This window comes from Lycium barbarum, chromosome 5, assembly GCF_019175385.1.
Source record: "Lycium barbarum isolate Lr01 chromosome 5, ASM1917538v2, whole genome shotgun sequence".
NCBI classification, from domain to species: Eukaryota; Viridiplantae; Streptophyta; class Magnoliopsida; order Solanales; family Solanaceae; genus Lycium; species Lycium barbarum.
The window spans coordinates 81,204,471-81,225,718 of NC_083341.1; the positions used below are offsets into that span (position 1 = coordinate 81,204,471).

The 21,248-nt window shown below is 33.9% G+C and overlaps 1 protein-coding gene across 4 annotated transcripts; it reads left to right on the plus strand.

The window, feature by feature from the left end:
- The first annotated feature begins 10,446 nt into the window (after window positions 1–10,446).
- LOC132641010 (GBF-interacting protein 1-like) lies at window positions 10,447–21,147 on the plus strand. 4 transcript variants are annotated; one of them, XM_060357856.1, is made up of 12 exons: window positions 10,720–10,859; window positions 11,874–11,931; window positions 12,391–12,434; window positions 13,195–13,297; window positions 13,828–13,942; window positions 14,116–14,537; window positions 14,706–14,885; window positions 15,540–15,918; window positions 16,853–17,141; window positions 17,533–17,694; window positions 18,636–19,115; window positions 20,213–21,147. In XM_060357856.1, exons 4-12 carry the CDS (start codon window positions 13,237–13,239, stop codon window positions 20,498–20,500), a joined length of 2,376 nt encoding a protein of 791 aa, XP_060213839.1. In that variant the 5' UTR covers window positions 10,720–10,859; window positions 11,874–11,931; window positions 12,391–12,434; window positions 13,195–13,236; the 3' UTR covers window positions 20,501–21,147. The 4 variants fall into 4 exon arrangements, with proteins under 4 accessions (XP_060213837.1, XP_060213836.1, XP_060213839.1 ...); XM_060357854.1 differs by lacking the exon at window positions 11,874–11,931 and having other exon boundaries at window positions 10,447–10,859; window positions 18,636–19,097; XM_060357853.1 differs by lacking the exon at window positions 11,874–11,931 and having other exon boundaries at window positions 10,449–10,859.
- The last annotated feature ends 101 nt before the right edge of the window (window positions 21,148–21,248 follow it).

A 21,248-nucleotide genomic window follows, 5' to 3' on the forward strand; every position in this document is an offset into this window, starting at 1 on the left:
ACTTTGCAGTGCAAAAATCCCTTAATCTAGAAGCATGGTAAGTGCAAAAATCCCTTAATCTAGAAGCATGGTAAATGCATAGGAGTTATCATCATTGTCTTTCCGCAATGTGATTTTCGTGTAAATTTCGCTTTACCAAAGTAGCCTTGCAGCGAGGGGTGGGCATGGTACGGTATTGTAATTTTGGTTTTTAAAAAATACTATATTATTATCGTACCAAATTAATTCGGTATGGTTCGGTATTTTGAAGTTTTGTTTTGGTATTTTATGGTACGGTAAATTGTAATCATAGTTTGTTCGAATTTGACTTATATATACTCATAGAATAGAGAATTATGATTTCGGCTATTTAAGAAATGTCTCAATAATATCGTGCTAATATCTTACACATGTAAAAATATTCAAAAGAAAGCGCAAGCAATCTCCTTTGCAAATTAATTAGACAAAAGGGGCATTTCAATCAAGTTTAATTAGTCAAAACTTCAACATCTAAACAATTAATTTTGTACTAATCCTAGATTATATAGTTGTTAGTATTTTAACACTAATATATATGAATTGTATATGTAACTATATACTTAGGTATGATATTCGGTATTTCGGTATATTTTTTATAAATATCGAATACCGTACCAAATTTTCTAACTATCCATACCATATACCATAATACCAAAATCACGGTATAAAAAATTTCAATTTCGATATGGTAATCGATATATATCGTACCATGCCCCCCTACTTGGAGTTGTCTTCATTTGTTTCTCATCTTTGGAACACAATTATATGCGTTAATGACCACAGTTGGAATGTTTCTTTTTTTCTGTTTGGACACCGGCATGTAAAGATTAATTGTACTATCAATGTAATTTTACTTGTGATAGGAGATTGTATACCAAATTTATTGGGTTAATGTCTTATCATAATACTTATATGTAATTACTTTGCAAGTAATCTATACAAACGGGCAAATCTGCAGGAATGCCCTTATTTTGGGGTGGTCTTTAATTTTTGTCCATTAAATTGGTGGTCTTTAATATTTTTTCCCTTCGCTAGAATCCCTTGGTTTCGGGTTCGAACCCTCGCTCAGTCAAAATCTTTTTTAAAAAATTAGCAAAGTAGAGTTTGGATTCGTAAGACAGAGATTTGCCTGCAAAACTCAGGCAAAACTCTGCTCTGCATTCAAGTAGAGTTTGAAACTCTAACTTAAGGTAGAGTTTGCCTCAAAACTCCACCTAATCAGGCAAAGTTTGAGTCAGGTAGAGTTTGCCTTAGAGAAAATGATATAGTGTACCTACTTAAAACTCTTTATTACAAAATATATAGATAGTTTTCCTTATTTACAAAACATAACGATATTTTACAAAACATGACGGATTTTCATATATTTTTCGTTTTTTTTTTTTTTTTAAATTAAAAAAATTATTTTTTAAAAAAATATATTTTAAATTTTTTTAAAGTTTAAATTTTTTTTTATTTTTTTTTTTTTTGCTCAAAGGCTTAAAAAATTACCTCTAATTTTTGTGTATCAAAATGTGTAGGTGTGGGCGAAATTTTTAATATAATTTTCATACACAATTTTGAGCGAAAACTTTAAGCCTTGAGTATTGTATGAAAGTTGTTACAATGTTGTTGTTGTTGTATTAATTTTCCAAAAACCTAATATGAACTTTATATACAAAAAATGTGAATGAAATTCTAAGTCTTGAGCGAGATATACACATTTCATGTCATTCTCATACATAAAAATTTGAGCGTAATGCTTAAGCCTTGATCGAGATATACACATTTCATACGTTTTTCATACATAAAAACATAAAATTTGAGCGAACTTTTCTAGCCTTGAGAAAGATATACACATTTCATACACAAAAATTTGAGTGATTATTTTAAGTCTTGAATGTTGTATCAAAGTTGTATACAATGTTGTTATAGTTGTATTAATTTTACAGAAATCTAACATGAACTTTATACACAAAAATATGAGTGAAATTTTAAGCCTTGAGTGAGATACAAATTTCATACCGTTTTCATACACACAATTTTGAGCGGATTTTTTAAGCCTTGAACGAGATATACACATTTCATACATTTTTCATACACTAAATTTTGAGCAACTTTTTAAGCCTTCAGGGAGATATACACATTTCATACAACTTTCATATATAAATTTTTGAGTCAAAAAAAAATAATTTTTTTTTAAAGAAAAAAAAAATACTTTTTTTAAAAAAAAAAAAAAAAAAAAAAAAAAACATATTTTGTGTAGGGTTTGTAAGTGATCTATTTAATTTTTTTAACTACATAGAAGTTAAACTCCGGATTTAGGTGTTTAGGAATTGGAGATTTAAATCTTAATCGTACAGTTTATATTTTATTTAATAAAGGACAAATGGGTAAATATACCCCTCAATTTTGCGATTTAGAGTAAACATACCCGTGTTAAAAAAGTGGTGTATATATACCCCCCCCCCCCCCAATTACAAAATGGTGCAAATATACCCCTGCCGTTACACAAATGGTGCAACTATTGACGGAATTTAAAAAAAAAAAAATCATTTAGCTTATTTTTTAATATAAAACTGTCACGTGACTTTAAAAAAAAATTCTACCCGTTTTTTTAGTAGACATATTTTTCTAAAACCACATGGTAATTTTTTTCTGGTGTATCGGGTCTAGTTCGTTTAAAAAAATATCTCCGTGACTTTAAAAAAATAAGTCTACCCATTGTTTTAAACGAGCCGAACCCGACACACTAGAAAAAAATACCATGTTGCTTTAAACAAATATGTCTACTTAAAAAAAATGGGTAGATTTTTTCTTAAAGACACGTGGCATTTTTTTACTTAAAAAATAAGCTAAATGATTACAAAGGTATATTTGCACCATTTTGTAACGGCAGAGATATAAAAGGGTATATCTGCTCTAAATCGCAAAGTTGAGGGATATATTTGCACCTTTTCTCTTTAATAAATAATAAAGAGTCTAGGTTTATATTAGAGAATGTTTGCTTAAATGTAAGCTCTATTGTTTTAGATGTAGGATGGTAACACAATTAGATTATTGATGCAGAAGTTTTTTTTCCCTTTTCAGTTGAAGGAAAGAGTGGGGGGTTGAATTCTATGACTAATATTTATTGTCCTATGCATGTATGATACAATTCAGAATTTTGGAGGCCAAACCCATTGACAGACACCTGTGGTCGTCCACTTCTTTCATTTGAGCACCTAACGTGACCCTTGTTCCATTTAGACACTTCAGGTGAGTCATTCCTATTCCACTTAGACACTTTTTGCACCGTTATCGGAGCAAAACCAACAATAAAGGGGGCGCCACCTCATTGCACATCCAACCAGCCCAAAAGCCCCAATTTTTAATGGTCAAAACTCCACGAATTTATAAATTATTGAATTTACAATTAAAATGAGTTGACACAATTTAAATGAGCTGGCACAATTTAATTGGCCACTTAATCCACGTAGGAGACGACTGGTGTTGCTCTGATAACGGTGCAAAAAGTGTCTAAGGGAAATAGGAATGGCCCACTTGAATTATCTAAATGGAACAAGGGCCACTTTAGGTGCTCAAGTGAAAGAAATGGACGACCACGGGTGTTTGTCGATGGGTTTGACCAATTTTGGCCCAATGTAATGTGATCCACTGCCATCTATGTACTGCACTTATCCTGATTTTCATAACAGTGTTTATTTTCTGTTGTCGATTTTGTATGCTGAAGCAATTATTAATCGGAAGTCAAACTATTTAGAGGCAAGAATTTTCTAATTATTGTATTGTGTAGGTCATTGCAAAGATCCTTTCTTTCCAAGTGTCTGAGAGTGTGATATGGTTACACTTGGCTGTGATTATGTCTTCTCCGGGTGAGCCGACACTTGGCTGTGATTATGTCTTCTCCGGGTGAGCCGATGGTTGTTCCGCAGCACCAGACTCCATATTCATTTTACTTTTCTGTCTTTACTTTTCGGACAGATGTCGTAGACTTTCAGACTTGTACTTCGTATTAGCGGCTCTTGTACTTATGACTCAAGGTTTTGGGAGGTGTAGGACTCAGTTTTCCACATTTATGAGTTACAATGTCGAGAGATTATTGTTGGTTATTCTTATTTTATTTTCGCTTTATGGTAATTAAAAGACTTAAGCTTTTACTTGGGATCGCTTACGGGTTAGGGTAGGTGCCCTCAAAGCCACCTTGGGATTTTGGATCGTGATAGCACCGATACCCATACCAATGCTCGTCACATCACAGGTATGACACCCCTCTCTTTCGCCCTTACCCTTTATTATTATCATTTTTAATCTTTACTTCGTGAAAATGACCCTCAAGTGAAGTCTACAAAGTTGTAACATACCTCAAGGCCAAGCAAACGAATCACGAAAGCGTCTATCCCTTTCGAAGTGCCTCATAACGCTCCCTATCTATCAAATACGCGATGTTCATAATTATACGAGTCTGTAGACACCCATTTTGCTATAGTTATAACCCGAACTCAAAAATTCAATCCCGAGCTCCCAATGACAAAACTAGAATTTTATTTGAAAATAGGTTTACCAGTAACTTATAAGTCTAAAGCCAAAAAATGAGCCAAATCCAACCTCAAATCGTCCTCCAAATCGAAGACATTCCTATTTTAATTAGGGTTAAAAATCTCATTTCTACCTACTCAAATCAAGAATTAAACGCTAACCAACAAAAAGAATCAATAGTAATTAATCGAAAAATTAGAGATTAGAAACTTACCCCCAAGCCAAAACGAGTAAAATGTCCTTTGAATCACCTCAAACTGAGCTCTAAACTCAAAATATGGAAGAATGAAATAACTATCGGATTGGGAATTTTTTTATAAGTCTGTAGGAACCATAGCAATTGTGGCAAAAGCATTGAAAATGCGGTCAACGCAAATGCGGCAAAAGCACCGCAAATGTGGCCGAACCGCCGCAATTGCGGTCAAAACTCTGCAATTACGGCCACACCAGATATCCGCTAATCCAATTCGGGTTAAAATGGTCATAACTTTCTCATACGATCTCAAAAATTCGATAATTCTTGTTGTTATGGTTCCTAATCACGATACGGATCAAATGGTTTAATTGAAATACAATTTAGAGCTCATTTGCTTTATGTGGTACCGTTTATGTTCAAAATGACGTAGAAACCAAATACGAGCTTCATACAACCCAAACCCATTTGAAACTCATCGGAATCTAATAAAAATTTGCGGACAAATTCAAAATCATCATACAAATCTGGTGGAACTTTCAAAACACTGATGCAGAGTCATCTTGCCCCGATGTTGACTATGTTTAACCCAAATTCAAAACCTTAACTAGAATCTCCATCAAGTGTCCAAATCACACTCAAGCTCTCTCGGACTCGTTCAAACCACTCGACTAAGTCAAAATTCACATTTCAGACCTCATGAAACTGACGAAACTCTGATCCAAATTCGTTAACCTCCAATGTTGACTTCGGTCAAACTTTCCCATTTCCTTAACTTAGGAACTTTCAATTTACTATTTCTTCTATGATATTCACCCGATTGCCTCGGGTAGGGGTGTACAAAGTAAACCGACAAACCGCACCAAACCGATAAACCGAGAAAAAAATCCTACTAGTGGTTTGGTTTGACTTGGTTTGGTGTTGGAAAAAAAAAACCCGACCATAATTGGTTTGGTTTGGTTTTAACTAAAATAAGTCAAACTGAACCAAACCAACCTGACATTACATGTATTCAATTTTTAAAATATTTTATGCATAAAAATATTTATTTGTAAAGTAATTTATAAATATTTCTTAATTTTTTTCGTAATTTTTTTTTATCTATTATCATATTATTCAAGCTTGAACTTAGAATTTTGAATGTCAATAAGTTTTATATCCTATGGATGTTAGTAACTCAAATAAAGTCCAAACCAAAACCAACTCAACACTAATCCTAACAAAAGAAATTCAATTTACCACTAGAAATGACAATAATGTTGGATATCTATTCTTTAGTTTTGCATAATTGATTTAGAGAGTAAAAATACATAACTTAATTTTTTTTTTCTTTGTCATATAATTAATACTTATTTTAGCATGACTTAGTATTTTTAGATTATGGTCATTTTCTTTAATGGCTTGTTAATTAGCAATATTTATTTTAACCGATTATATTAGCTTTTGTTGCATATTTTAATACAATGTCATCACTCTTCTCACATTTTGTGTTATTTTCTTAAGAAACACCTTAATTATATAATTGTATCTTACTAGGACTAAAGAAATATTTAAAGTAAAAGTTATATGTTTTGTATGAAGACTATTCTGAAAAAAAACCCGAAAAATCCGAGAAAACCGAACAACCCGAGAAAACCCGAGGTTGAAAAACCCGAGTTTTATTGGTTTGGTATGGTGTATAAATTTTAAAACCCGACACAATTAGTTTGATTTAGTGTTTAAAAAATCAGAACCAACCCGGTCCATGTACACCCTTAGCCTCAGGAATCATGCCAGTCATCCCCTGAGTCGCAAATATCTCTTTACAGCTACAACAAAGGTCTTTCAGGAAAAATGAATCCGAAAGCTCAAAACAACCTAGTGGGTCATTACAAATCTTTCTCAAACTAAATTCAACCTATTTTATAATCCCTACCAAAATAATATCCACTAACTTTTGAAAACAAAATTGTTCAAACATATAATGCATCAAACTGATTTCACGTTATACACAGAAGAGTATGCTTCCCAAAATCAATTAATTTCATAGTTTTTTTTTATTATTATTTTGGTGTTTAGTTTCGCGTTTTTGTCATTATGACAATTTTAATCATCTTAGCTTGCAAGTTCACGTGGTTGATTCTCTTTTCTCTTTGCTTATCTTTTTATTTTTATTTTAGTTCGTAGAATGAGGATATAAATAAGTTTAAATGAAGAAGTGAGCATTCATAAGTGAAGTACCTAATAGAGTTTTATTAAAATCAAGTGCCTAATGACTTTTAATATCAACTAGATCTTTCGGAAGTGAGCTATGTATTTATGGAACTTAAGGAATGATATTAAAAAAAAAAAGGGGGGGGGGGGGGGGGGGGATATTCATATTAAATAAATATGAAGTAAAAGAACCCTGATTCCAATATCTTACCTTTGAATTTGAAAATCATACATTTTTAATAAGTTATGAATGGTGTCCTTAAAGACTACATTAAAATTTCTAAAAGTTGTCACATTAAATATCCAAAAGTTGCACTACTACATGGGATGAGCAAAAACTGTATAGATCCATGCACATTGTGTGCTACTCTATTTTGCAGATTAGCACTCAAATTCCGAATCTGCATCTTTGTTTTTTTTCTTCTTTTCTTCTTTTTCTATTATTCCTTTTAATTAAACCTTTTAACTAACTTTTAAAAGTAATATAAAAAAGGTGAGACAAGATTTAATCATGCCACCTAAGCAACCCATCCACCTATACACCTTGCCAAATGGGAACCCATGTGGACACCTGTAATAGTCCTTGCCCCCACAAAGCTCCAAGTATTTTACATGCAAGAACATTTAGACTATTCAATTATTCTTAACAAAAACAATTCACAACTTTAACTAAAAATAAAGAATGAAAGAAATTCAATTTGAAAATACTGGATAAGTAGAGCTAAAATTATGTTACTGATATGCAAATTATGATGAATGATGATGATCTTTTAGTCACTAAATTTATAATAAACAAAATGTCAATAAGTGTCTTCACAATTTCTTTACCCCTTGTATATTAAGGTGTCCATTAAATTTGAAAATAAAAATAAAAAAAGGTAACCCTAGAAAGGAAATTGTCAAGTCAACAGAAGGAGATATAAAATTTGACTGCGATTCGTTTTCACTTGCTTATTTGGTGCTTAATAAAAGTCAAATGTTAAGAATTACATTTCGATTATCTAAATTTTTATTTGATTCGAGCTATCTCATAGAGTAATTATAAATTATATGACATCTATTAATTATTTATTATTCTTTATTTATTATATTCGTCCCAAATCGGACTTTTTACGCATGACAAATAATGCTTATGATGTTGATTTTTCATTTAATCCTCCTTGTTGATTTTTTCGCAATTAATATTTTTAACATAAAAAATAAGCACAAAATTAAATCATTCAATAATAGACAAAATGTCAATAACAGCCATCATAATTTCTTTTCCCCCTTATTTATTTGGGTGCCCATGAATTTTGAAAAAAATAAACAAAGGTATCCAGGAAAGGAAAATTGCCAAGTCGATAGAAGGAGATATAAAACTTGAATGCGACTCTTTTTCACTTATATATTTTGTGTTTAATAAAAGTCAAATGTTAATAACTACATTTCGATCATCTAAATTTTTATTTGATTCGAGCAATCTCATGTTGTAATTATACATTATATGACATCTATTAATTATTTATTCTTCTTTATTTTTTATATTCATCCCAAATCAGACTTTTACACATGACAATTAATTCTTATGATGTTGATTTTTTATTTAATCATCCACGTTGATTTTTTCGCAATTAATATAAAAAATAAGTATACAAATTAAACCATTCAATATAGACAAAATGTCAATAAGAGCCTTCACAATTTCTTTTCCCCCTTATTTATTAAGGTGCCCATGATTTTTTTTTTTTTAAAAACAAAGGTACCAGGAAAGGAAATTGCCAAGTCGATTGAAGGAGATATAAAACTTGAATGCGACTCTTTTTCACTCACATATTTGGTGTTTAATAAAGTCAAATGTTAAGAATTACATTTCGATTATCTAAATTTTTATTTGATTCGAGCAATCTCATAGTCTAATTATAAATTATATGACATCTATAAATTATTTAATCTTTTTTATTTTTATATTCATCCCAAATCAGACTTTTTAGACATGACAATTAATTCTTATGATGTTGATTTTTTATTTAATCCTCCTCATGATTTTTTCGCAATTAATATTTTACTATAAAAAATAAGTATATAAATTAAACATTCAATAATAGACAAAACGTCAATAAGAGCCTTCACAATTTCTTTTCCCCCTTATTTATTAAGGTGCATGTGAATTTTGAAAAAATAAATAAACGAAGGTATCCAGGAAAGGAGAATTGCCAAGTCGACTGAAGATATAAAGCTTGAATGCAACTCTTTTTCATTTACATATTTGGTGTTTAATAAAAGTCAAATGTTAAGAATTACATTTCAATTATCTAAATTTTTATTTGATTCGAGCAATCTCATAGTGTAATTATAATTGTATGACATCAATTAATTATTTATTAATTTTTATTTATCTATCCATCTCAAATCAGACTTTTTACACATGACAAATAATGCTTATGATGTTGATTTTTTATTCAATCTGTTGATTTGTTTTTGTAATTAATTTCAATATAAAACTAAATATAAAAGTTTAACCCTTCGATATAAGTAAAGTACAATTTGCCTACAAGAGGTCGGCAATATATGACAATGTTAATGAAATTATGATAGATTAGTCATTGAACTAAAAAAGAACAACGATAAGAGCTAAAAATATTAGTAAAGCTAATCAAGAAGGTTTTAAATTGAAAGAAGAAAAATAAAAAATTTATAAAATGAAATAACAAATAAGTAATAAAATGTCCAAAAAACCTTTTAGTCAAACTTATAGTTATACTTATGATCTAATAATTGCAATTACATACTACATTATACATAACATTATGATTCCAATCTCAACAAGAGCATTCACATTTTTTTTTTCTCTTGTCTATACTAACAGGCCCAGGTTTACCAGGAAAAGGTAAAAGGAAAAGAAAGTTGCAACTCTAAATTATATATGGGGACAACAACATTTTTGGTCCCTATATTATTGGTACATTCTGCTTTTGGTTCCTAAATTATTGGGACATACTTCTTTTGGTCCTTATGATGTATGACCAAAGCTTATTAAACCTTCAATTACTTAAAATATGTATTTTTGATCCTTTCATGCAGAAAATATGTTAAGTTTATAGAACAATACTACAGTCAAATTTGAAGCAATAATATAAATTTACATAACACATAAGTAATTAAATGGTGAAACAGTTAATACTTATTATAAATTTGTGAATATTCACAAGTAAAGAAATCAAAAGCATACAATTCAATTAATTACAGGTTTAATGTTAACATGTATTTGATGTGTTTCTGTGGTCTTTTAGCTGGAACTGACTGCTGGGACAGTGTCCCATAGCATGTTTATAATAAAATTATTTACCAAAAAAAAAAAAAAATAGAAATAACAAGGATTAAAATCAGAATATATCAATAATTGAGGGATCAAAAGTGCTATTAAGCAAAAAACCAAAGACAGAGAAAAGAAGAGTGGTAAGTAAAAAACCAAAGACAGAGAAAAGAAGAGTGGTAAGTTCTCCCTCTCTGTTTGTTGTTATATATACAAGGTACAAAACAAAAAATACAAAGTAGAAAAATAATAGAGTGTTGCAATATTCAAAACCCTTGTCCTAAGTCTTGTGTTGTATTCCCCTCTTTCTTTCACCACCAAATACAACTCTTTCTCTCCTTCTCTCTCTAAACATATACATACAACATACATATATAGATACAGAGGTGGTATATATATATATATATATATATATATATATACTAGGAATATTTGTTTGTGTGGGGTTGTTGTTGTTGGTGGTGTTGAAGATGAGTAGTGGCAGCAACACTAACACTAGGGTTTCAATCCCTGGGGGTGTCAGGAAAACGATCTTGGACATAAAAGAGATCACTGGAAATCACAGTGATGATGAGATATATGCAATGCTCAAAGAATGTTGTATGGATCCCAATGAAACTACCCAAAAACTCCTTTTGCAAGGTCTGCCTTTTTTTTTGCCCCAAAACACTCATTTTTACTCTCCTCTTGAAATTTTGATTATTTCATGTATTCCTTTTTTTTTTTCCTTCCTTTTGTTGTCTTTTTTATATGAGTATTTTTTTGTATGAGTCTTATACTGAGTCTTATCAGGGCTGTTAAAATTATGTGTAAAAAGAAAGTCTTTAATTTATTTTAGTGCTTATAGAATGTTGTATGGATCCTAATGAGACTGCCCAAAAACTCCTTTTTTCATATCTATATATATATATATATATATATATATATATATTTAACTTTGTTTATAGTGTATGATATGAGTTTTTGATCTTTGCTTTTATTTGGGATCTTTTTTCTGTTCTTGATTACTCTATAGACTGAGTTTTGGTGAGATTTTTTTGTTTCTTGATTTTTTTCTTATCAGGGCTGTTAAAAAATATCCTTGGACATATATATGTGTGTAAAAAACAGTGTCTTTAATGTGTTTTGGTCCTCCCAGAAGAATTTCTTTTTCTGCAGTTATATTGACAGAACCTCTAGTTTTAAAGGACCCTGAATTTGCCTTACAAATTGATTTTTAAAAATATTTGAATGAATTTGGTCAGTTCTATTTGGGTTTCAATGGTGGACTTTATCAGGGCTGTTAGAATTAGTTTGAGCATATATATATGTGTTAAAAACAATGTCTTTAATTTGTTTTGGTGCTCGGTGAAGCTTTCGGAGAATACCCTTTGTTTTGACAGAATCTCTAGTTTTAGAGAACCCTGAATTTGCCTTAAAACATGAACTTTTTAGTATTGGAATGAATTGACACTGCGACAGACTGGCCAGAAAGAATTCATATAGCCAGTACGAAGTACAAACAACTTATCTGGAAAAAAGGCCGGTCTTAACTAGTTTGTGATTGAGCTCCAGTTGATTGGTGATATACATTTAATTTTTTGTTCAAGATGACATTGCAGTTATCATTTGTTATCAAGAAGGTTTAGTCAAGCTTTTCATCTCTATTTGGTGCAGGGCGGAGTTGTCGATGTACTTTGTATTTAATGCTAACTAGTTTGAGATTGAGGCCGAGGTTTGATGATATATATTTCATTTTTTGTTCAAGATAACAGTTTGCAGTTATCTTTTCTTATCGAGATGGTTTAGTCAAACTTCTCATCCTCTGTTTGGTGCACGGCGGAGTTGTCGATGTGTTTCGTATTTAATTTTAACAAGCAATTAATATGGCTGTCGGTTCTTCCTTGTTGTTTTCTTTGTTATATTTATGATAGTTGGTTCGGAGGCCTTCTTTAAAAGAAATCTGAACCAACCATATCGACAATTTACATGCTTGCGTGTAAAAGATGTATAGATGGGTGTTGTTTATGTGTTCTCTTATTATCTATTTTGATATTATCTGAGGTTATTTCTATTTAAAACCACAGCATATGCATACTGCCCCAGCCAGGCTCTTCTCATTGTTGCACTTCCTCGCTATGCCAATAAAAAATTTGTTTCCTCTTTACTCATCTATTTGAGGGGTTATTTACAGATACATTCCATGAAGTAAAAAGGAAACGCGACAGAAAAAGAGAGGTATGGTTAGTTACTGATTTGCATGCTCACATTGCTCTCTACAAAGACCCATAGTGCATGAATAATGCTGACATGATTTTCCTATAAATTTCTTATGAACTGGCATAGACATGCAGGTTAATTTGTTAATTTTCATTAACTTATTAATGTTTTTCTGGGTGGGGGATTTGCAAAGTAAGGCCTCAGCTGATTCTAGGTACCCAAAGAGCTTAATGTAGTGCACGCACATATTGACAAGTGATTATATTAGCTGATGCAGATTCATGGAATCAACATTGAACGTAGGGTGGTGGAGCAATTTATTGCCCGGCACTAGAAAGAATGTAATGTACCATCTCAAGCAGACCTCTTGTAAGATAATGCTGTTCGGCATGTGTTAATGCCTTCTCTATTTAACCACTGTCATCTAAGTTACAACTTATCTGGCTGGTTTGCTGAAGAAAATCATGTACTTTTATGGTGCATAGAATGTCTATTTGGTTTAATCGACCTGACTAATGCAGTAAAAGAGGGAATGTGCAAATAGGAATGAGCACCCTGGTTGAATTGGTTCTTTTTTTTTTTTTTTTTTTTTGCTCTTGTGGGCTCCATGAATGTCAAATGATTTTCTTTTCCCGTAGAATTCCATGCTAAAGTTCAATTTTGGTATCAGCATTTTGCTTTAATTGCTTCACATGTTCTCTCTTAAGGACCCAATATACTTTCTTGGCCTTTCACGTGCTGTTTCTATATTGTTATAACTTGAATTACCTTTTTGCAGAATTTGAACAAGGAGTCTGCTGAACCAAAGTGGAAACCAGCTATGCAGGGGAGGGGGAACAAGGGGAGTCGGGGAAACTTCACTTCTCGCCATGTTTCGCTTGGTAAACATCCATTTTGTTATTATCTTCTCTGACTTCTGATCTCTTATGCTGCTGCTGAACCTGGTGATTTCATATTTGTAATTTTTCTGATATCTTGATTTTAGTGTTCTTTTTAATTGCTTGACCTACTTTCGTTTTTTATTTCATTTGCCCTTTTTGCCAGATGACAGAAGGCTGTCATCTCTAAGCATCCAAATTAATACTACTACTTTACGTTATTGTGACGTGATGCCGCTTCTAATCAACAGTCTGTCTCACTTTTACACATTTAGCCTGATATATTTAAGCACATTACAAGTTGCTCCAAAGTTATAACTAATTCATACTTCAATTTTTTTAATGTTTTCCACAAGTAGGCTTTGAACAATTAACATAACTTATTGAAACCTTTTCCTTTACCTTTTTCTGAAACTGGTAACATGTAAACTTTTCCTTTACCTTGGGATAATTTTCACAATACTTTTCAGATTGAGTCTTATGGGGCCCCTTTTCCCTATCCACTCATAATTGATGTGTGTGTGTTTGATCAGATGCTGGTGGTGGAAGGAACTCTGGAGCTGCTAAGGAAAATGGAGTCAGTCATGTTTCTGGGAAGAGTGTCAACCCATCTTCCATGCCTACTGTTGAGGGGAAGAATACTTCAAGGTGTTAATGATGTTTTTGGATTTTGCTCTGTCTATGTGCATTACGGCATATGCATGCTCCTTGAAGCGCCAGTGTTATACCTCTTCAGATTACAAAATGTGGTTTATTGTTTTCCATACATGGTTTGGTCTCAAATATTTTTGTAGTCTTATATTTTTTCCTAACCGTTTCAGCTCATCAAGTGCCAAAGCCAATGGGCCTGGTGTTGTAGCTTTTGGGAGTAACAATGTTCTACATGATGCCCGTGCATTATCAAGAAGAGGGATTAAGCAATCTGAAGCCACTGCAGGTGCTGGCTCTATTAAGTCGGAGAAACCTCTGCAATCTCCAAGTCATGATGTGAACAGAAGCCCTAGAGTGTCTGTGGGAACCAGGGATATGTTTGGACACAAGATGCCAAACTTCAGCAACTCTTCAACATCCTTGTCTTCACCACCTTCGTCAGGAGCTTTTTCAGCGTCTGATCCTGTTCTTTTGCCATCTCATGATTTACGACCCCCTGGTGCAGTTGGCACAATTCGAAGAGAAGTCAGTGGCCAGCGTGCTCCATTTGAACATGTTCCTACCAACTCTAACGGGAGCAAGACAGTCACTGGTAAGCCTATGAAGACTTGTCTGGACATTTGTCCTTATTTTTCAACAGTCTTGATACTGTTGCATCATCATTTATTTTTTGTCATTGTTTGGAGGTTTAAGGAAGACAGAATAATTTCTCATCCAGTTAATGAAGCTCATGTATTTGTTTCTGCCTATGTTTGGACAGCGGTTTCTGACTCTAGAAGTTCATCTGTGCAAGTAAACATGTCAAGCAAATTTCAGGGACCTGCAAAGAATCAGCTTCCGGAGTCCTCACTAAGTGCTTCTTCGGCTCAGGGTGTTCCTTCTCTTAGTAGGCCTACTTCTAATTACAACAACCGATCACCAGTGGTTGGGCCACAAAAAGGTATAGTAAATTGTTTCTTTCCCCCCTCCCCCTCCACGGAAGATTCTTTTAATTGATATTGCTACTGCAAATGTACTAATGGTGCTTACTTGACGATTGAAGTACTCAATTTCCCCCTCTAATGACGTGTTCAATGATTTTTCTACCTTTTCTTTATGTATTTCGTAAGAAGTTTTAAACCTTTTTGGATTGATTTTTTCTAGAGCCGCGTGATTTTTTTTTTTTTCCAGTTGGTAGTTTTGTTTGTCCATGTGAAGAGATTAAAGGTCATTTCCTATTCTCATCTGCAGTTTCAATTTTCTTCTTCTGATTATCTGCATTTTCCGGCTTGTATTCTCCTCCTTGTGCCTATAGTCCTAGTTAGGGCCATCCACCATTAATCTTTAATTTTCCAAAATAGAATGGTGTTGTCGCTTGTGAAGTCATGGAATTATTTCAAGATGTTGTTTACTCTCTAATTTCCAGATGACTCAATAGTTACATTTTTTGTGGCTTCAGAGTGTAATGATACTCTTGCTGTCTGTTAAATTTGATTTTAGCTGTTAAATGGAAAGAGAACAAAAAGCTGAACTCTGGAATTAAGGTTTCTTACTTGAATAATAAAACATGATGTCGTGCTGAAGCTAAAAACTTGTCCTTCGCATTTCACTACAGCTGGTCCTGGTAAGGAATGGAAGCCAAAGCCTACGAACAATAATTCTGCTATATCTGCTGCTGGTTCATCTGATATTTCTACAGTTTCTGCTGAAGTCGATACTAAACCGCAGCCTCCGGCTGTCGATGTTGGAACAAAGGAAGGGACTTTGGAACTGCAGCAGAAGTTAGAAAAATCACACATTTCAGATATTCAGAATGTCATTATCCCTAACCACCTTCATGTGCCTGAGGCTGAAAAACTTGGTTTCTGTTTTGGAAGTTTTGAAGCTAGCCTGGATTTAGCCGTGAGTGCTAACAATGCTGCTGAGAGTGAAAAGACTCCATCACTCTCTGGAACTTCTGAGGGTATTGAAGAAACGACAGCTGAACTTTTGAGGTCTGTCATCTCACTTCTCTTCCCTCAGTTGGCTTGTGACTTATGAAAGCTATTGGGTTGCTCTACTTTTAGTCTGGGAATGAAGGACTAGGATGAGTAGTATCAGCATATTTCACCTGTTAGAACTTTAATTAACATGGGATTATTTGGAATGTCCTTTTTTTGCTGTTTTATATGACACTGTAAATAAGAAATGCATATAATTTGTTGATGGATGCCAACGTATGTAGAAGGGGCTTCTCCAGTTTGAGATCTATAATTGACCTTATGAAAGATACTTTATTCATTATAGGGGGTATGAGGGAATGGTTTGTCTGGAAGTCCAGTTTTGCAGTAATATTATACTAGATATTCAAGTAATATATTTTTCCAATATTTTGAAGATTGAAAAAATTTAGTTACTGAAAGCTCAGTCTTCACTTGTCCAGACAGCTGGCAGCTGTGTGTGGTTTGGCAAGGGGTAAGGAAACATTCCAAAAACTAAAACCAAGAGTTGTTTGATTTAAAAAAATTAAACCAAATTGGTCTGGTTTTGGAAGCCAAAAGCTGATGAATAATCTTTTTTGGTTACTGGATGCGAATTGATTTTTTTTCCAAAAAACTTCAAAATCTTAAACAAATGCGAATTGATTTTCTTTTCAAGAGTTTTAAGAATAAATTTCTTGGACCGAAGCCAGTAATTCTATTTTTCAGAAAAATCTTCTTGAAGATTGAGACCTAAAATATCTTATTCAAAATGTCTTTATTCTTTTAGCTTTTAAGCGCCTCCCCTGTTCCGAATATTTTCTGTGCATATGAACTTGTTGCCTTTAGCCTTGTAGTTTAGATCTTGATGGAATCTTTTATATCACACTTAACTGATCCATGATTAGATATATACTTCATTTGTAGCACATTTACATGTTAACATTTTCTTCCTTGTGGGTGAATGCAGGGATCAAAATCCATCAACAACTGCAGAGCGTGCAGAATGTTCTGATCAATCTCCGCCTTCAGGTGGGCAGGAAAATTTGTCTGCAAAGCCAGAAGATGTCTCATCCTCTGTTCCTGAGTACAGTGAATCTAACCAAGAGAATCTGCAAGGAGGCCATCAGTATTCAGTTGTTCATACATCCCCGAACTATAGTTTTGGTTTTGTGCCACCAACGTTAGGCAGTCAGCTTGCGCCTTTTGAAAACTCTGAGTCACAGTCTCGTGATGTTTCTTGTCTTCCAAACTTTGTCGTAAGCCTTCATTCTCTGATGGTTCTTTTTCCATATTCTGTGATTATATTGGTTCTGAAGCGTTTGGTATAGAAACTTGCAAGTTTCGTAAGTAAATATCCATAGTTAGATGAACACCTTGTTGTAGATTGTAATATGTGTTGTCAGCGTTGGTTTCACCTCATTTGTGAGGGGCAAGGTCCTAAAATCTCACACTTTGTTGAGTTGTTCTGGGGTCTATATTAATGTTGAATGTAGGAAATATCTGACAGTAAATAGTAAATATCATTTGTTCGGATGATTTAACATATTCCGAGAGATTTGAGACCATGTGGAATTGATACACAACTGATTCATGAAAATTTAGTTCTCATAATCAAGAATGTTTAAAACGAATCATTTGTTCCTCTAGGTTCAGCAACCAATTGACCCAACAAACTACTATGCCCAGTTCTACCGCTCCAGTCCTGATGGTGATGGCCGCATTTCACCTTTTCATTCAGCGGGAGTTTCTACCAAGTACAACAGCAATGGTGCAGTTGTGCCTCCTCAAACTTCTCAATCTGCTCAAGAGGTTTGAAAGTACTCTATCAAGTAATATGTTCTGTTGTTTGCATTACTCTTTGCTGGAAAACATAAGGGGGGGGGGGGTGTTATGTACTCGACACCTTCTCCCAATGCTTCCCTTGCCCTTCATCGCATCAACAGAAGTGTGTCTTGTGTTCCCTTGTACAGTAATGAGTTCCTCTGCTCTGTTTTCCTAACTTGTGCATTGATTAGTTTTGTTTATTAATGATGTGTCTAGCCTAGATGGAAGGTTTGCGTTTCTGCTAAGAACCCAGTTAAAAGCTCTCTTTACCCCATGTATTGACGCAAGTCATAATTATTATTATCATGGTTGCGGTTCAGCAGGGTTCAGTTCAATGTCTCTAGTTGGTTGATTCTTTAGCTTGATGAAATGGGAACACGGAGCTGTTTACGTGAACTTATATGATTACTATACTTCAAGAAATTGTTATAAGAAATAGATATCTCTAGAGTATTACAAAATTCTTTTAACACAGTATACATTATTTGTGTAGTGTAGTGAACACTATCGGAACCTTTTGGAATTGCATTCTTAGAACTTCAGTCATATTTGAGCGAATGTTTTATAAGTTCTGTAAGTGTATTCAGATGCCTAGTTTTGCTGTTAAATATTGACATTTTACCAATTTTCTGTTCACAAGAAGATTGATGCTAAATGGTATTGAGTTCTCCCATGGTGTTGCAGTGAGTCACCAAATATAGAGTAAATCTATTCAAGATTCATGCCTGTGTTTATGACGGGTTAAACTTTATTTTAGTTCTTCTGGTGGATTTCGTGCCTTCAGACTCACAACATGTACTTGTTAAAAAATTTCACAGAACAATAGTTTAACTTTTGGGTTAGTTGTTTGATTTTCTACTTGCCAAGTTCAGCTAATATCAACAGTAAGGTACTCCTTGTTGATATGTCTTTAAAATGATTTGCAGGGAGGAAACACAGCGGCTCCAACATCACTTGCAACTCAAACTGCTGGGCTTATGCAGAGTTCAGCAGCTGTAACTCAGCAACCTCTCCCTGTATTTCGACAAGCTACAGGGATGCATGTGCCCCATTATCCTCCAAATTATATCCCATATGCTCACTACTTTTCTCCGTATTATGTTCCACCAACAGCCATCCATCAATTCTTAAGCAATGGTGCATTTCCCCAGCAACCTCAGGCTGGTAGTGTATATCCGCCTCCACCAGCCGCTGCTGGCAGATACTCACTTTCACAATATAGGCCAGGAGCTAATGTAGGAAACTCTACTCACATTGGAGTGCCTGGGTCGTATGGGCCATATGGATCCTCTACATCCAACTATAACCCTAGTGCATCTACAGGACCTGGAAACCCTGCTTCTAATGAGGATCTTTCTGCTTCTTCGTTGAGGGAAAATAATGTTCACGTGAGTGGTCAACAACAGGTTGGTCTTGTGTTCAGTTCAAACCTATATTGATATTATCTTTTTTACAATTGAAACATTTACTTGACATTATGCTTTATTAAAAAACAGTTACTTGACAGTTGACATTAGTCACATCATCTCTAATCTCTTTGAACGGTGAACAAAGGAGATTGTGTAATGATGAAAGATCACCCCCTAAGAACAGCAGCAAGGGGGTGCTATCCCAAAAACGATGGAGAAAGAGAAAGGAATAATAGGGTCCTTATTGATTTACCCCTAGTGAGAAGATATTTTCATCATTCTAACCTTGGCATTTGCCAATAAAGTGAAAAGAAAACCATGTAAAAATTATCCATTACATCAGAACTTGTAATTCTTTGAGCCGAATTATAAGGGCCTAAAACTGATGAAACTAGTTCTAAATTTCTAAGTGATAATTATATGATTATTAAGCTGTATACGTATATTGTCTGGGTTACTACCCCCTTGTAGGGTTGTGTATACTTGCCAACATTTTCAATTTTCCTTTGCTTTTTTCAACGTTGTGGCAAACTAGAAATTGTGTTGCATGGCAGTCCTTTCGAGTAAGTTTATGGAATCCCTTGTTCTTGTGAGGGTGTCAAGTAATTTTCCTTTAAGACACCTTTGCTTTTGAGTAAGACAACCTGATGGTAATTGCCTTATTGGGCTGGTACAGTGTGAAATTGAACTGGCATGTTCCTCTAGTCTGTCTGGAAAGGCTTCTCCTCTTTTGAAACTGACATATTCTCTTTCATTTTGTAAAGCTAATCATGAGTGAGCTTGTACTATGATTTATTCTTCTGACTTATGTGGTAAACTATTTTGTATACTGGTTGCTTTGAGTTTTGTATCGGCCAAATAATTTAACGTGTAACCTTGATATACTATGTCCACTATCTTATAAAGATATCCAAATTTATAGATGATTATTCTAAAATAGACTCGCTATGTAGGGCCTCAGCCCATAGATCTCTCTTGGCTGTGTTTATCATCTCTCTCTCTCTCTCTTTTTTTTTTTTGGGGGGGGGGGGGGGGGGGAAGGGGAAGCGTTCTTTATTTATGTTTTGAAGATGTGAACAATTTTGTTGTTGCAGAGTGAGGGCTCAGGTGTGTGGATTACTCCAGGTCGAGATTTATCCAGCTTGCAAGCAAGTTCTTATTATAACCTACCCCAGGGTCAAATGGCTTTTACTCCCACACAAGCTGGCCATGGAAACATTGCTGGTCTTTATCATCCACCACAACCAGTGACAGCACAGACCATTCACCCGCTTATGCAACAGGCGCAGACAATGGCTGGTCCAATTGATATGGTTGGACCAACAGCCACTGTGTATCAGCAAGCTCAACATTCACAAATTAACTGGCCGAGTAGCTACTAAGGACAGCTGATCCTGCCATTTGTAAACCAGAAAGAAGAAATGATATTCTTGATTACAATTTTGGGGTTACAATTAGTTTGGAGATGGAGGAAGTATCCAGCAAGTGCCGAAAAGACAATCATTGTGCAGGTTGACTGTAAATCTATTAGAAATGCTCCCTCCCTGAAAAAAAATAGAAAAAGAAAAAAAGATGAGGTATCTCTTTTCTTGCTTGGGATTGAGGATTCAAAAGGGTAAATCCTCCTGTAACGAATAGTGACAGTCTTTAGTTTGAGGCAGGTATAAGCAAATCGGTTTTCCATTACTTTTTGTTAGCCCTTCGATAGTTTTCCGTGTTTACTCTTTTCGTTTCGGTCATTTTTTCACATTTCTTTCCTATATATGTTATTTTGGTAGGTTAGGACTCTTTTAGGACAATGAGGGGTTTAGGGGATTTTCATACATTTACTTGCCTTTTTGCTTCCAATTCTTAATTTGTAAAGTTTAGTTTTGACATTAAAAAGGGGTGTACTTGGACTGTTGTTATTGGTGCTTGGCACAAGCCGGATGCTGACATATCCAGGTTTGCTGGATTTATTACAGTGGTGAGCATGTGGGAGTAAATTCATATGATACAGCTTTTAAAGCACTAGTTGAAAATTAGGAAATCTTGCTTGTGCCCAAGAGATTCTGTGATTTATATTTTTTCTTTATTTATCTTAGGTTTGCCTTTTCCATTATTCAATACAGATAGGACATTATCATGAAT